At 41.0% G+C, this 15,431-nt stretch overlaps 1 protein-coding gene across 1 annotated transcript in view; it reads right to left on the bottom strand.

Moving 5' to 3' along the window:
• Positions 1-2,554, bottom strand: part of ITGB8 (integrin subunit beta 8) — a 76,422-nt gene extending 73,868 nt beyond the window's left edge. The window contains exon 1 of the mRNA XM_081147444.1: positions 1,034-2,554. Within this exon, the coding sequence (XP_081003570.1) occupies positions 1,034-1,160 (127 nt within the window). The 5' untranslated portion in view covers positions 1,161-2,554. The remainder of the gene's footprint in view (positions 1-1,033) is intronic.
• Positions 2,555-15,431: the final 12,877 nt, after the last annotated feature.

Raw genomic sequence — 15,431 nt, 5'->3', positions numbered from 1 at the left:
AATAACCACAAGATAAAAATTTACTCTAATTGCTCTCATTTCGTAACTGGGTAAGTCTCCTTTTGAAACATATAGTAGATAACTATATAAGCAACAAATAAGTGAAGCTAGCTGGATGTTTCCATTAGAAACCTTCATTTATAAGGTTATGACTTTACTGTTTTAATTAGCTTCAGGCAGAAACTTGGCACACCCAGTTCAGAACATCAGAGAAAATTTTAGTCTACAAAACAATTATAACTCTCCTTCAACAAGAGAGGTCAGAGAAAGGCTCTAACAGAATTTAAGGGCTGGATGGCCAAACACAGATAAAGTAAATTAAAAAATAAACTGTGGCAATAATCATTGCATTGGCAAAAGTAAGTGTTTGGTTTATGTATGAAACCAATAAGAACTCATCCTAAGTTGATGGTTATTACTATTACTCTGTGTTCTACTGTTTGCTAGCAATGCAGTAGCGTCACCTTACATTTGCATATAATTCAAAAGTGCCCACACACTTTTGCACTTTTAATTCATTCAGGCTGAGCACTACCATAGGAGAAACTTGTAAGCTGCCATCGTTTGCTTTCATGGCCTCAAAAACAGAAGACTCCCATTGCACCTATTTACCCTCAGCCTTGAATCACATGCAAGCTAGTGGTTAGACCCACATGCTAAAAAGATGGGGGCCCTCTCTGAGGATGCCTGCAAGGATGGGGCAGAACCCCTAAACTGGCTGCTGTTAAATACCACCGCCCACTCTTCCAAACGTCCATTCTGTTACTGCCTCTCCAGCATCCACGAGCAACACACCGTGTCTCCACTTATAATTAGTTATTGCTGTCACTCCAGGGCGGAAATGCTTGACACCTGGCCTCCCTCAGGCCACATGCGGTGGGGGACACTTCCACACACCACCCCTCTTAAGTTCTAAGGGCAGATGGAGGGAGACTGACACCGGGCCACTTACCTGGCCGGGATGCTCTTCCTGTCAGCTCAAGACCTTTGAGGAAGAGAGGAAAACAAAAGAAAAAACACAAAAAAAACTTACCACTCTGGCCCAGTCCAAGACCAACTGCAAACACCCAGGCCGCCCGGAGGAACGGGGCAGGACCTGGCCGGCAGTTTTGCAGGCAGACAAATGCGGCAGTAAAAAAAGCCAGGGCCGAGCAGCACATAATGCAGAGCAGCCCGCACCGCGCCTGCCGCCTGGCTGCTATCTGGATGCGCGCTCGCGCCTCCGCGGCGCACCTTGGGGCCCACGGACCAAATGTCGCTAAGACGTTTCCAGCAGGCCGGGCAGGCGGGCCCCGCGGCTCGGAGCGAGCGGTGCAGGTACGCTGGCCTGGGCGCCGCTCGGCATCTCAGGGCCCCCGCGGCCCTCCCAGCTCCGCACGGCTGGTCCCGAAACCTCCGCCTGAAGCACTTCCTCCGATGGCCAATGGCTCGGGTTGGCGACGCGAGCGGGGCTCCGCAGCCCGCTCTGGGACAAAGAAAAGAGCTTTTGTTTCTCTCCAGCCGACGGGAATTCTGCTGCATAAATCAGCTTAGCGAAGAGCCAAACACAATCAAACCCAAACAAAGCCCGAAGCTGGGGGGAAAAACCAGCCTAATGTACATTCACTGGGTGATGCTGCTTCTGTGGGAGGGGACGCCGGTGAGGCCAAAGGGGAAAAAAAGTCGGCGCATCAGTCAGCGCGAGCTTCTTCCACAGGTGGGCAGGGAGGCCAACTCCACTTAGCTGAAGCTCTGCAGCCTGGTGAGCTGAACCGCGGGCAGAGTCGAAGCGGCAGCGTCCTGGGCTGGCCGGAGGAAGCTCGCGGTGCCAGCAGCCAGGGGACGCGGCTCCGGGAGCGCCCTAGAAGCCCCCGCCGGCGCCGGCAGACACAGAGCGAGGCATCTCGGCTCCCGGCTGGGAGAGGAGTGGAGCGCACCGCCGCGAGCGCGGGATGTTCCGCGGGGGTGCCGAAGCCCGGCCTCGCGGGGCGGGAGCTTCGTGCCCTCGTTCTTTTGGCCCCAGTGTACAGCTCAGACGTCCGGCCGTCTAGAACCCGGGCTGCTGGCGAGCTCTGGGGTGCACCCCGCGAGGATGAGAGGGAGGCGACTTCGGGGGGGGGGTTGTGGTCCTTCCCGCGCCCCCGGGTGCGGAGGGGGGCGTGGGGGGCTACTCCCGAAGTGCTGATAGTTGGGCGCGCTCCGGCTGAGTTGCTAGGAAACCGCCCCACGCTACGGAGCGCCGGCCCCGGCAGCCTGCAGGGAGGCTGCAGCTCTCAGCAACAGCAAAAGCTCGGAGCAGCGTGGGCGGGACATTAGTGAGGCATGAAGTCACCGCGGCCCACACTCGCTCTTTGTTTTGCTCACTCCAGCTCTTTTTCTCCCCCTTGGCTCTGATGGTTGCCATTCCCACAGTTCGCAAGGATTCTTGTTGCGTAGCCGCGCAACAGGAATCGCACGCTCTGTTCTCTTTCCCTCTCCTCCCGGAGTTCCTGCACCCCAGCGCTCGCCTACCGGGTGTAGAGACTCGCTCAGCACGAGTGGCAGCTGCGCGCAAGCCCCAGCCTCTCAGCCGGGCTCTGCGCACTCCTTTGTTTGGAGATACTCACTGCTCCGCAGCTGCCGCATGCAAAGTGGAGTCCCGGAGCCTCACCCCACCCCCAACACCCTCTGTTCAGCGGGTGCGCACTGACTACTTTGCCTGCAGAGTTAGGAGCTCATCCTTTGCCCCACCCCAAGACTGTCCTGCGTCTCCCCATCCCGTGGAGAGTTGGGCCGGTCTGCAGAAGCTGTACTCGAAGCCGCTGGCCGAAATTTCTCGCGGCTCTTCCACTCGGATCATCAACCCTGGGCTGGACAGCCCTTGTTTTTTCTAGGGTCTGGTGGTGGCTCTGGGCTTTTGCTATAACATGGGTCTTTTGACGTTAAGTGTTACCTTCCCAGTAAACGGAACAAAGAAATTACAAAGGCCTGCGAAACAGGAGAGAGAAGCTAGGGAAGGAGATGGGAGGGCATTTCTGTCTGCTTGCAGATCAGAAATTCAGGTGCTTGCAGGGAAGGGGTGTTTTGCTGGGCAATGGTCAGGGAATCCGCGCGTCTCCTTGGGTCCTGTCAGTACCAGGCTAGGCCGAGGGAGAAAACCCAGTCCTCCGGATCAAAAAAAAACAAGGCGCTGTTTCCAATCAGACACAGGGTGATGCTTCTCTTCTGCCTCTAGGGGCAGGAGTGGTTTGCCCTGGTAAAATCTGGCCTCTCCTTTCCCACTAGCTGCGTGCTGACCTCTTGCTTAGAGCAGCCTCCTCTTACAGGCATCAGATCCGTCCAGCCAGGTCAAGGTGAAATATGTGGGAGTTTCCCTCCTTACTTGCTTGATAGTTTCCATCTCTGTATTTGGAGTAAAAAAACAAGTAGGAGGCTTTCTCTGTTTTTTTTCTTTCTGTTTTCTATTTGTTAACTGAGTGAATGGAAAGTACCTGATTAATAAACCACAACATTGAAAACTCCCCCTTTTCAGGTGTGGAGTGCACGCTGAAGCCCACAGAATTAGCTAAGCAAACCAGGAACCCAGCTGGAAAATTACAAGTGCCTTGAATCTACAAAGCAGGTTTCTTTCAGAGACCAAATGAATGATCCAAACCTGAAAAACTGGTACTTATAAACACAATTCCACTATAGACAATGTACTCTATGTACAATGAAATCCAGCTCAGCTTCATTATTTATTTTCTTTCCTTAGTTCCAAGTTTGAGCAACTATAGTTTTGATTTTCGTGGTCTTCAAGGACCACTTCGTGGCCTGAGAAGTGGCTGGATGGGGCTGAGGATTTGAAGTCTGAACACAAAATGAACATATTCAAACCCTAATTAGTATTCTTCAGTGGGGTAGCATGTATATTTTCCTGAGATTATTTCACAGTCCAAAGAAATGCAGCCACCCTTGAGACAGTGCAGTGCTATAATAAAGAAAAAAAGTCAACCCATGATACCTATAAGGATGTGCGTGTAAGTGCATTTTATGTTGTAAAGAAAGACTTCCACATTTTATTTTATGAAGCCCAGTCAAAAATATGTCAGGATGCCACTTTTATGGAGTTGTTGAAGAGTAAGCACAGTGCCTTTTATCACCACTTCCTAGTTGCAAAGAGGTTACAATTGTGGTTATCAAAATAAAATAAGACAGAATATCCCAGTTGTGAGACTGTGATCCTTGTAAGTTATTTACAAACTAGTTATCTGTACATCTTGAGCTATAAAGATAAAAGTGAATTCTCTCAAGCCCTGCAAATCATCTGTAGGGTTTTCTTACAGTAAATGTAACTAGTGGCCTAGGAACAAAAAGTTTCCGTGTTTCCTATAAATGTCATTGGTCACCACAACTCATTCTTTTTCCTGTAAGGAAATGTACAGCATGTTGTGAAGAAATGTGGTATTATCTTCCTCATATTACCTGAATTCAAACAGAGAAAAAATGTTCCCGATTAATTCCTGTCTTTATCAAGTTCTCCTGCCGTGCTTTGAAATTTCTGACAGCTAATTTTTTATCATTTGTGGTAATGAGAGCAAATGAAATTCACAGATAGTGTAAAAGTAGTAACATTTTAGCTATTCATTCCAGCCTTCGTATCATCAGATTCTTTTAGTTGCTAAGTAAGTCATAAAATTAGATGAATTAAGTTTCTTTCCTACTTCTTTAACCTTGACTTCTCACTAACTCAGTTTATGGTGAGAATGAATAAGCTATAGAAAGATCGCAGGAATGAGAGAGACATCTGGGAGATTGCTCCTTTTCATGTGTATCCAGCCTTTTAACTAGATTTTGTCCAAATTACTGACCTCATAATTACAGTTAAAACTATATTCACATTTTAATATTACAGATGCTCCTCAATTTATGCTAGAGTTATGTCCCAATAAATCATCGTAAGTTGAAAATACCATGTCAAAAATGCATTTCACATGCCTAACCCCCTGAGCATCATAGCTTAGCCTACCCTATTTTAAGCATGCACGGAACACTTACAGTAGCCTACAGTTGGGCAAAATCACCTAACGCAATGAATACACTGTAGAGTATCAGTTGTTTACCCTTTTGGTCACGTGGCTTATTTCAAGCTATGGCTAGCTGCTGCCCAGCATCATGAGAGGGTATCGTACTGCGTATCGCTAGCCAAGGAAAGATCAAAATTCGATGTATGGTTCCTACTGATTTCATATTGCTCTTGCACCATTGTAAAATTAAAGAATTGTAAGTCATACCATTGTAAATTGGGACCATCTGTACCAGAAGTTGCTATCAGAGATATTCAATAAGTTTTAACAGATGTTCACAAGCTGTCTATAAGCTTGCTTCATCAACAGCTCTTACAGATGATACAGCCCAGACAGTCGGATGTATTATTGTGACCATGACTTCAAGCTTCTTCCAATGATAAAGAACATAAGCCACTGAAAGTTACTTTTCACTGAAATATTATATAAATTAGTGTTACTCATACTCTGGACTGTACACTGCCTTGTACATAATCACCTGTAGGGTGATTCCTTAGTTCTGTTCCAGGAGATTCTGACTTTGCGGATCTGGTGTGGTGCCCAGAGATATGCATTATTACAAGTGTCTCAAATGGTTCTTATGCACTGAGGTTTAAGAACCCCTACTATAATGGATGAAGACAGAGATTCCTCAAAGGCCTCATGTGTGATTATTGACAAACTCCAGTATCAGGTGCAAAGTCAAAGAAAAATGAACTGCTGGATCCAGTGTCTGAGATGTTCATGTTTTAGGCTACCAGATTTCCATAATTAAGTTTGGAGAAAAATGCTGGGTTAAAGTTAAATTAAATTCTTTACTGGAGGATTTTCCAGAAACTTAAACAGGCCAACATTCAATTGGATTCTCCAAAGGAAGATTCCTTTATTTGGGGAACATTTTACAGACTAATTTTCTATAAGGCACACTGGTGAGACTTAATCCTACTTTACAAATGTGGAAACTAAGAACAAGGTTGGTGAGGAGACTGACCTCACTTCAGGAGAATTACTGAGCAGGTACAAATCAAAGCTCTGATTCTTCTCGACCACCTCATATCATGATTACTTTTGGTTTCAAGTAAGAGAGTCAGACTGTGGCTGCCTTAACTAAAAAAGGAAATTACTGGAAGGAGATTGGGAGCTTACAGAATCAGATTGAATAGGTCAGGGTTGAATAGGCCAGAAACCAAGTAGCAGTAAGTGGCCAGGTAACAAGAATACTTTCTAATCATCCCTCCATTTATGGACCGCTTGTTCAAGATTCAGAATCCTGGTTGGCAATGTCTAATTTTCAGAACTTTAGTCGCATATCAGTCCTCTGGCTTTCTGGGGGTGAAGGGTGGGGGGGAGGAGCTCTTGCCTTTGGCTTTCTCAGTGGAAAGTCTAATACTGTTTCCCAACAAGATGACATAAAATTGTCTTAAAAGTGACCAACACTCATTATGCACATATCCTGATTTCCACATGCTACAGCGTTTCATTACAGTTTGATTTGAGGTAATGATGCAGCTTTGATTTAGCTACCCTGCCCACTAACTGATGCTTTGGTTGGCAGTAGTAGTTATCTTCATGGATACTTTTGAATGAAACAAATTATCTGTGCATAGTTTCACCCCAGCTTTGTGTTATTCTTACATAGCCTGCAACAAACCAATGCTTATTTAGCCTTTAGCTCCTTACCAGAATGATTATAGAGATGTGGTGTCTGAATTAATTATTTAGCTTTGTGAAATTCTTTATTGACCAAGTCTGCAGCAGATGCTTTGTTGATCCCCCATGTCCCTCCAGGTGCGCTGATTCATTCCACACAGCCAGAAGCTCTTTGCAATGAATATTTCTCAACCAAGGACTAACCTGATGGGAAGTGGGGTATAAATACCCTAGCCCCCTTGCTCCTTGTATGGAACCACTTTGGGCCTTGTGTTCTACACTAGTGCTTCTCAAACTCTTGTTGGACCAGTCTTTTACGTATTTTCAATCCATCATGGATTGGTACTTTCAAAAATGAATTATTTAAAAAATGGGTGTCATAAAAGTATCAAATTGTTATAAAAATTTCTAAATACTTACTTTTACTTTTTATACATTCTTTGTACTGAACCCGTCTCAAACAGTTCAAGGACTGGTACTATCACACACCACGTTTTGAGTAGTATTGAACCCCCTTGCCCCAGGTTCCCTTGGGAGTAAGTGCCGTCGCCCACAGTGATAACTATTCAAACATGTCCTTCATTGTCTGCCCCCCCCATTTCCCTACTGCTTCCGGTATTTCCTTGTCTCAGGGTGCTCTTCTGGGGGACCCTAAGACAAGTAATTAATGAGCCCGGAAACTACTGCCTGTGCCCTCCATGTGTGAACTTGAATTTTATTGTTATCTAGCTTATATAAAGCAGCCAACAGAATGAAAAGCACTAGGGTTCTGGAGTCTGAAGAACACTACGCTTGAACCTGCTACTTAGTAGCTGTAGAACCATGGGCAAGTTATTTAATATCCTTGAGCCTCAGTTTACTTATTTATGCAACAATGAAATTAAAATAACTTCCAAAACTGCAAATTATATACCAGGATACTACTACAATTCTATTAGAGTGTCCAAAATCCAAAACACCAACACCACCAAATGCTGGTGAGAATGTGGAGCAACAACTCTCATTCCCAGCTGGTGGGAATCAAAATGGTGCAGCCCCTTCGGAAGACTTTGGTGGCTTCTTATAAAACTAAACACTCTCATCGTATAATCCAACAGTTGCTCTTCTTGGTGTTTATCCAAAGGAGTTGGAAACTTATATTGACACAAAAACCTGCACATGGGTGTTTATAGTATCTTTATTCAAAATTGCCAAAACTTGGAAACAACCAAAATGTCCCTCCACAGGTGAATGGATAAATAAACTGTGGTACGTCTAGACAACGGAATATTATTCAGCGCCAAAAAGAAATGAGTTATCAAGCCATGAAAAGACATGGACGAAACTTAAATGCACTTTGCTAAGGAAAAGAACCCAATGTGAAAAGGCAATATAATGTATGATTCCAAATACATGACATTCTGGGAAAGGCAAAAATATAGAGAGAGTAGAAATAGCGTTGCCAGGGTAAGGGGGGGAGAGTAGGATAAATTAGCGGAGCACAAGATTTTTAGGGCAGTGAAACTACTTTATAATACTGCAGTGGTGGGTACATATAATTGTACATTTGTCAAAACCCATAGAACGTACACCATCAAGAGTGAACTCTAATATAAACTATGGCCTTTGAGTGATAATGATGTATCATTGTAGGTTCATTCATTATGAGATGTTGACAGCAGGGGAGGCCTGGGTGGGGGGCAGTAGGAGGCATATGGGAACTCTGTATTTCCAGTCAGTTTTGCTGTGAAACTAAAACTACTCTAAAAAGTAAAGTCAATAAAACATATACACATACACACACACACACAACTGCCAAATAAGATTATTATGAGAATCAAAGTCAAGCTCATTAATGAAACATAATAGAACCCACCATATATTTTCCCAAGGGTTTTTGCCATGCTAATTTAGATCATTTAAATTTCATAATTGAAAATGCATAAATGCTTATTTCAAGACTTTCATGTTGTCATAAAAAAAACATCAAATATCTTTGCTTTGCTTTATACATAACTTTCCTTTTCTGGTAACTATACAATTCTTTACCCACATTAATAGATGTAGTGAGCATGTCTTTATATAGAAGCCTGTAATCCTAGCATTCTTTATGACAGTCTAGTTTTATGTCTCCTTAATCAAACCAAATTGTTCCACAATCTTTTCAGCTTGAAGTCATCCTTGTACAGTTTGACATGACACTATATGAGAGCTTTACCAATTTGTACATGATAAGGATGACATACTTAATCCTGCCTTTCATTTACAATTTAACATATTTAAACTTCTATGTAGTCAGGAGGGTAAGTAAATATATATGTTTTAAATATCATTGCTTTATTGCTCAGTACTCTAAATGTATTGCAATGTTAAGGGTCCACGACTGGTTCTCCGAAATCAAGGTATCAGCAGACATTATAAATATGACAGCTCACTGCTGACAGGGTTCATCTGTTGGCCATGGTGGCATGTGGGCTGATTTGCACATCATTACACAGCTAAAGGTCTTTGAGAACTTCAGTAACTCGCAGCGAGCCCTCGACTAACACTCCCCCTTTCAGCATTTTCTCATGATCGCATTGCCTCTAGAGAATGAAGTCACTACAAATGTTAAATTATTCTAATCAAATTCACATGGTATTTTTATTCTTGGAATGCTTCCATTCTTAGCCCCCTTCTCCAATTTCCAAATTACTTCATGTTTCACCTTGAAGAATGTGACCTTTTAGCATAGCGAGGAAATTCTTTGTAAATTAGGCATAGGATATTCAATTTAAACACTCATTTAATAAATATGTAAATATTTATTGAACATTTAGTATGTGTAAAGTGATAAGTCCTATGGCAAGTACAAGCATCAGTAAAACCCAATCTTTTCTCAAAGATATTATCTTACTTGTAAATAATATGTAATAATAAAAAAGACGCCTGTGTTGGTAAATAGAATAGCTCAGAAATATATCCTAATATCAATAATAATTTAATACAACACAAAATATGCTTTGAAATCAATGGAAAGGGCATAAGTAATTTAATAAATGGTGTTGGGATGACTATTAGCTGTTTGGAAAAAAAACATTAATTTGGAAAGCACTTTATACCAAAATACATTCATGATGGATTAAAGGGTTTAGTATAAAACTACAAAACTATATATGTAATTTTTTCCAGTACTGGTAACAAAACTTATTTCTTTTTTTTTTTAAATTTTTTTTTTACAAAACTTATTTCTTAATGTAAAAATAATTTATCCAATTTCAAAGAACAAATCAACAAATTTGATAATGATTTTTTTAAAGCTTAGGTGTTTATAAATATTTCAGGAACAGGTAAAAATACATACCATAGAATAGGTTCCTACAACTGCATCAGAAAACAGTCTACAGTAAATAAATGGGCAGAGAGTCTCAGCATGTGCTTCAAGGACAGGGAACACAAACACTTTCTCCTTGGTGCTACGATACATAATGAATATGGTAGTCTCTCTGTCCTAGGACTTCATGGTATATTGAGGGAGACAGTCATTTAAAAAATAACTGCAATAAAGGATTATTTGATAGCAATATGTTTGTAACATGTGAGGTAGTATAGGGGAATGAGAAATTTACTGCTTCTGGGAATCGGGAAAGTCTACATGAAAGAAACCTGTGCATTTGAAGAGTGAATAAGGAACGGATACTGGAGTAATGAAGAGAAGGAAACTGAATGTACAGGGGTCTGGAGGTATTAAGTTTTATAGTGAGTTCTAGTTTGACTGTGAAAGGAAGAAGCCAATGATGAGACTAGAGAGGACCATGGAGGACTCTGCTGGCCAAGGACTTAGACTTTCTCCTATAGATGGTGAGGAGTCATTGAGAAATTCTAAGCAGGTAGATGATTTGGATTGGGTGGAATTTTGAATACATCACTCTGGTGTTAGTGTGGAGAATGAATTTGAGAGGATGAGATTGAGGTAAGTGTAGATGAGAGGTGAAAACTAGCTGGGCCCAGAAAGTGGTATTTGGTAGTGGAGAGAATATAACAGATTCAAGAGGTATTTAGGAGGTAAAAAGAGATATTTAGGATATATTTAGTGATTACCTAAGGAATATCAGAGGAAAACTAATATATACCGGGGAAGATCACTTAGAAATGGCCTGCAAGAATTTCAGATGGAGAAATCAGAAGGCAGTTAGAAGTATAGGTTTGAAGCCTAAAAGAGAAGTAGTACTATTATTATAGACTTGGGAGTAAAGATATGCAAGATGGTACATAAAGTCATGAGCATCCCCTATGGAAATATATAGAAGGATTACAGAGTACGGCCAAGAAGAGGAATGTGGGAAACTAACAACTGAAGGCCGAGGCACGATAGTCATTGAGTCAAGATAACAATGGGAGTAGAGACTCCCTAATAAACCAAGGGAACTGAAACGTTTTGAAAAGGAAAGAATGATTAGAAGGTCAGATGCTACAGAAAAGTCAGCTACCACAAAGGCTTCCAGTTCTCTACTGGATTGGAACCCAGGAGGTCCCTTTTGCTAAGGAGAACATCCTCCGTGAAGGACAGCTAGAGGCCAGACTGCAGGACATGAAAAAGCTGGAGACATCTTTTGAGATGCTGAGATGAGAAGAGGGTGAAAGAGGTCAGAGACTCACCCAAGAGAGCGACACAATATACATTTCTTGAAAAATCTTTATACTGCTGAATTTCATATTTGTATAAGATCAGCATGGAAATATGACATAAGCCGTATCGGTAAGACAGCTTACCTGTCGGCAGCTTACCTGGGAGTAGCAGTTGATATTTCAGATTTCAGTCTAAGAGGAAATGAGTTTTATATATATGTAAAACTTGAATTAAATTTTAGGAATCAGGCTTTTATAATACAAATGAAAAAATTGAATACTAGAGAAGTAAAGTGAATTAAAGTTGCTCCACTAATTAGTGACAGAGGCAATATCATTTGGTTTTGACAGATTTGATTTTCATTCATTAAATACATCAATGTGCCAGGTACTATGTTAAGCACTTTCTATTTATATTATCTTTTAATCATCAAAACTAATTATGACATCGGTACGATTATTATTATTAACATTTTAGAAAAGATGGAACTGAGTCACAAGAGATAAAATAACATGTCCAAGATCACATTGTAAATGGTGGGCTTAGGATTTAAACCTAGGCAATCTGAGTTAAGAGCTAATGGTCTTAATCGTGACCATTTTCTAGCAGATAGAGGCACACACACTGCACAATTAGCACTCAAAACTGCTAGCGACACTCATGTTTCTCTTTTATAGATAGGAAGCATAGTTATGACATTAAAGATTCTTTCTGGTTTTGGCTTTAGTGGAAAAGAGTTAAAAACAGAAAAGCTACAACTAATAATTATTTAGAAATTTAATTTATTAAATTGGTGTTTTCCTTTGACAGATACATTTTGAAAAGAAAAGTGTAGTTGTTGTTTTAACAACAAATGCAATGTAATAATAACATGTTCAGAAAAGCTTACTGTCATGATGAAATAACACATTTTTGCCAAGGTAATTATTATAATAATGGGCTATTTCACATTTTTTCCTTCTCCACCCAAGTCATTTTTAAAAAATGAGCAGACATTCATCTGCTTCAGATCTGAGGCACATGGCAATGCATATGCCTCACTGATGTTTTCTGGTGGGGGGGTGGGGAGCAAGGCAAGTCCTATTTAGAAGGAGATGAACCTCAATAGGAGAACATCCTATCAACAACTTTCATCAACATCTTGAACTATGTAAATTATGTAAATTATTTTATTTAGCTTGACACTCGAGTGGTGAAATTCTAGAAATGTTGACTGATGTTTTTATATCCGCCTTAAGCAATTAATGGAAACTAATAAATAGAGCTGATATTATTGGTGGAGAGGTGCATAGCAGACTGAGCTCATTATACAAGAATTGACTGCTCATCATTTACTATATGGTGCTGCTTACTGACTTAAAAATTAACTAAGCCTTAGGGTTTGCTTCCATCCCAAATAATTGCAGAAGAATGAAGTAAGAGTCTGGCACCAGATGCGTTTCTTGCCAGAGCACAGCAGGCTAAGTGCAGGAGAGCATGTAGACCAAAGGTTCTTAGTGGGCAAGGGGAGAGGGTGCCCACAGAATCACCTGCCAGGATTTCCAGCTTCACTCTCTAGACTCCATCAACACTTCTCCCTGAGTTAGGAGTCAGAATCTCCAGGTAAAGGGCCTAATATCTCTGGTGCTCATGCTTAGTTGCCTGTTAGAATCACCCAGGTGTTTTTAAAAACTGCTGGCAACCAGTATTTTTTTTTTAATCAGAATCTAGAGTTGGGGGTTGAGCTGGTATAGAGTTAGTATTTTAAATACCAAAATATTATAGTAAAAATAAAAATGTTGGAAAAAGTTAAAATTTGACAAATTATTCTAATTTTTAGCTAGGGTTGAGCACCACAGGCTCACCTATGTAGGTTGAAAATCCTCATAGATAATTCTGATATTCTAATTCTGACCCCCTACCCACCCAAAACACCATTTCCTCAAAACCTGGTTGAGAACTCCAAACTTATATGATGGTGAAGAAAATCATGGGTGAGAATGGAGTACCTCACTGCTGGGCCATATCTAGGTCCATGTATCTCAAACTCTGCACTATTTAAGGCTTCATAATTCTTTGTTTTGGGGGGAGGGGCTGTGCTGTGCATTGCAGGATGTTTACCCAGCATCTGTAGCTTCTACCTACTAGATGCATTTTCTCCCCAGTTGTGACAATCATTAAATGTCCCCAGAAATTGCTAAATGTGCCTGGGGGGAGCAAAACTATTCCTAATTGAGATCCACAGATCTAGGGAATAAACTAAAGTGAGACCTAGCAAGGGGGTCTGGAGTAGATCTGGCTGGAAAGAACCAGATATCCTTAAATGCAAACTGGAATGCATGAAGGTTTATCTAGGGCTTTATGCTGCATCTAAAGAAGCCACACGAATATTTGGAATTTGTTCTAGTTACCTATTTCTCTGTTAAAAAAAACAAACAAAAACACACACCACTGCAAACTTTGTAGCTTAGAACAGTGACAACATTAGTTTTATTCACAGATCAGAAATTTTGCCTTAACAAGGTGAGAGAACTTGTTTTTGCTTTACTAGGGTTGCCCAAATGCTGAGGCTCGAATCATCTAAAAACTCACTCACATGTCTGATGGTTGACGGCTGGCTGTCAACAGGAGTTTCATTGGGAGCTATAGCTGAAAGACTTGCACGTGGCCTTTCCTTGTGGCTGCTTAGCTTTCTCACAGCATGGTGGCTGGATTCCAAGGGCTAGTCTCCCAAGAGAGCCAGGCGGAAATTGTGTTGCACTTTACTCACTGGTCTTGGAAGTCACAAAACATCACTTCCACTGTAGTCAAAGTCTGCCCAGATTCAGCGAGAGGGAACATACACCCCTTCTGGTGGAGCGATGTCAATGTTGCCTTAAAGGAAAAGCATAAAGGATGGCATGTGTTGGTACAGTCGTCTTTGGAAAATGCAATTTGCCCCAAAGTTGAAAAGACAGATTACTTAGGATTGCTTACCTGAAATCTTATGACAGTGCTATCTAAAGATTCTTCTAAGGACCACCTATATCAATAAGCTGGGGAGTATTTGTTTCAACGGCCAATTTCTGGACTTACCTCTTAAAGGTTCTCACTTGACAGGTCAGCTTTAGGCATCTGGTACCTGGTTTTTCAAGAAGTCCTCAAAATAATTCTTATGCACATGCACGTTAAGACTGTTCTTTGTTTATACAGATGCTTCAATCATTTACACATTTCTATTACATATTTTTGAAGTTCCTTTCATGAAACAAGGTGGCGATACAGAGAGAGCTTTGAGGAATGTAGCTTTCAGAAGAGCTGCTGCAAACTTGTCTTCGCGTTTGTAATATGCACATGTTACTTGTCAAAAGACACTTTGAAAGCAGTGTTGCTGATTGGAATTTTGTGGACATTTGATTTGTTTTAGTTTCCATGCATGTCAAAATGAAAAAAGGAAAGAGATAACATTATAGTACAAGTCAAGAAATTTGGGATTTTTGTTTCTAGTCTAGTTTTATGGTCAAATTTTATATGCTTTCATGTTATATTTGAAAACTATATTTTAGGCATCAAACGAAAAACCAACATTTATAATGATGCAGTTGAAGTTGTGTCCTAAGGACAGATCCTTTTTAGAAACTTAAAATGATAATGTATATGGTAATGTGAATTCCATTTTCAAGGAGCATCATAAAATAATGTGGGAAATAAGATGCTAGCATAAGACATCTCCCTGATTTGAATTTTGCTGATCAAGCAACTTCAGTGACCTAAAATATTCTTGTGAAAACAGCATGTAAAAAAAGCCTTTGTGCAATCAAAATAGAATCCAAAAGTTCATACTTTACTTGGAGTCTACTACTCTTAACTTCCATGAAAATTTGATAGCAGGGTTCCCAGCTATACAGCAGAGGAAAAACACTGTGTTAGAATGGGTCAGAAGTGGATGGCTACAGTCTGGCACAATGAGAACTAGGAGTAACTGGAGCAACAACAACAAAAATGTAAATATTTCAAAGCAGAGTAGTTTTCAGTTTTTCAAAGTAGGGAAACCCCTTTTTTCTCACTACTTTTAGAGGTACCACTATATTACAGAAGTACAGCAACTATTTTTCAAAATGGTGAGCCTGAGTTTTTGAAAAGTTTAATTTATTTAAAATATATTCTGTTTAAGAGATCAAGAAGTATTTAACAGTTTCAGATAAAAGCCTTTTAAGTGATTAAAATTAAAT

The sequence above is a fragment of the Miniopterus schreibersii genome (assembly GCF_964146895.1).
Source record: "Miniopterus schreibersii genome assembly, chromosome: 9".
Lineage (NCBI taxonomy): Eukaryota > Metazoa > Chordata > Mammalia > Chiroptera > Miniopteridae > Miniopterus > Miniopterus schreibersii.
Note: the sequence above shows the minus strand (reverse complement) of the source record. Positions and strands in the feature narration are given on the sequence as shown.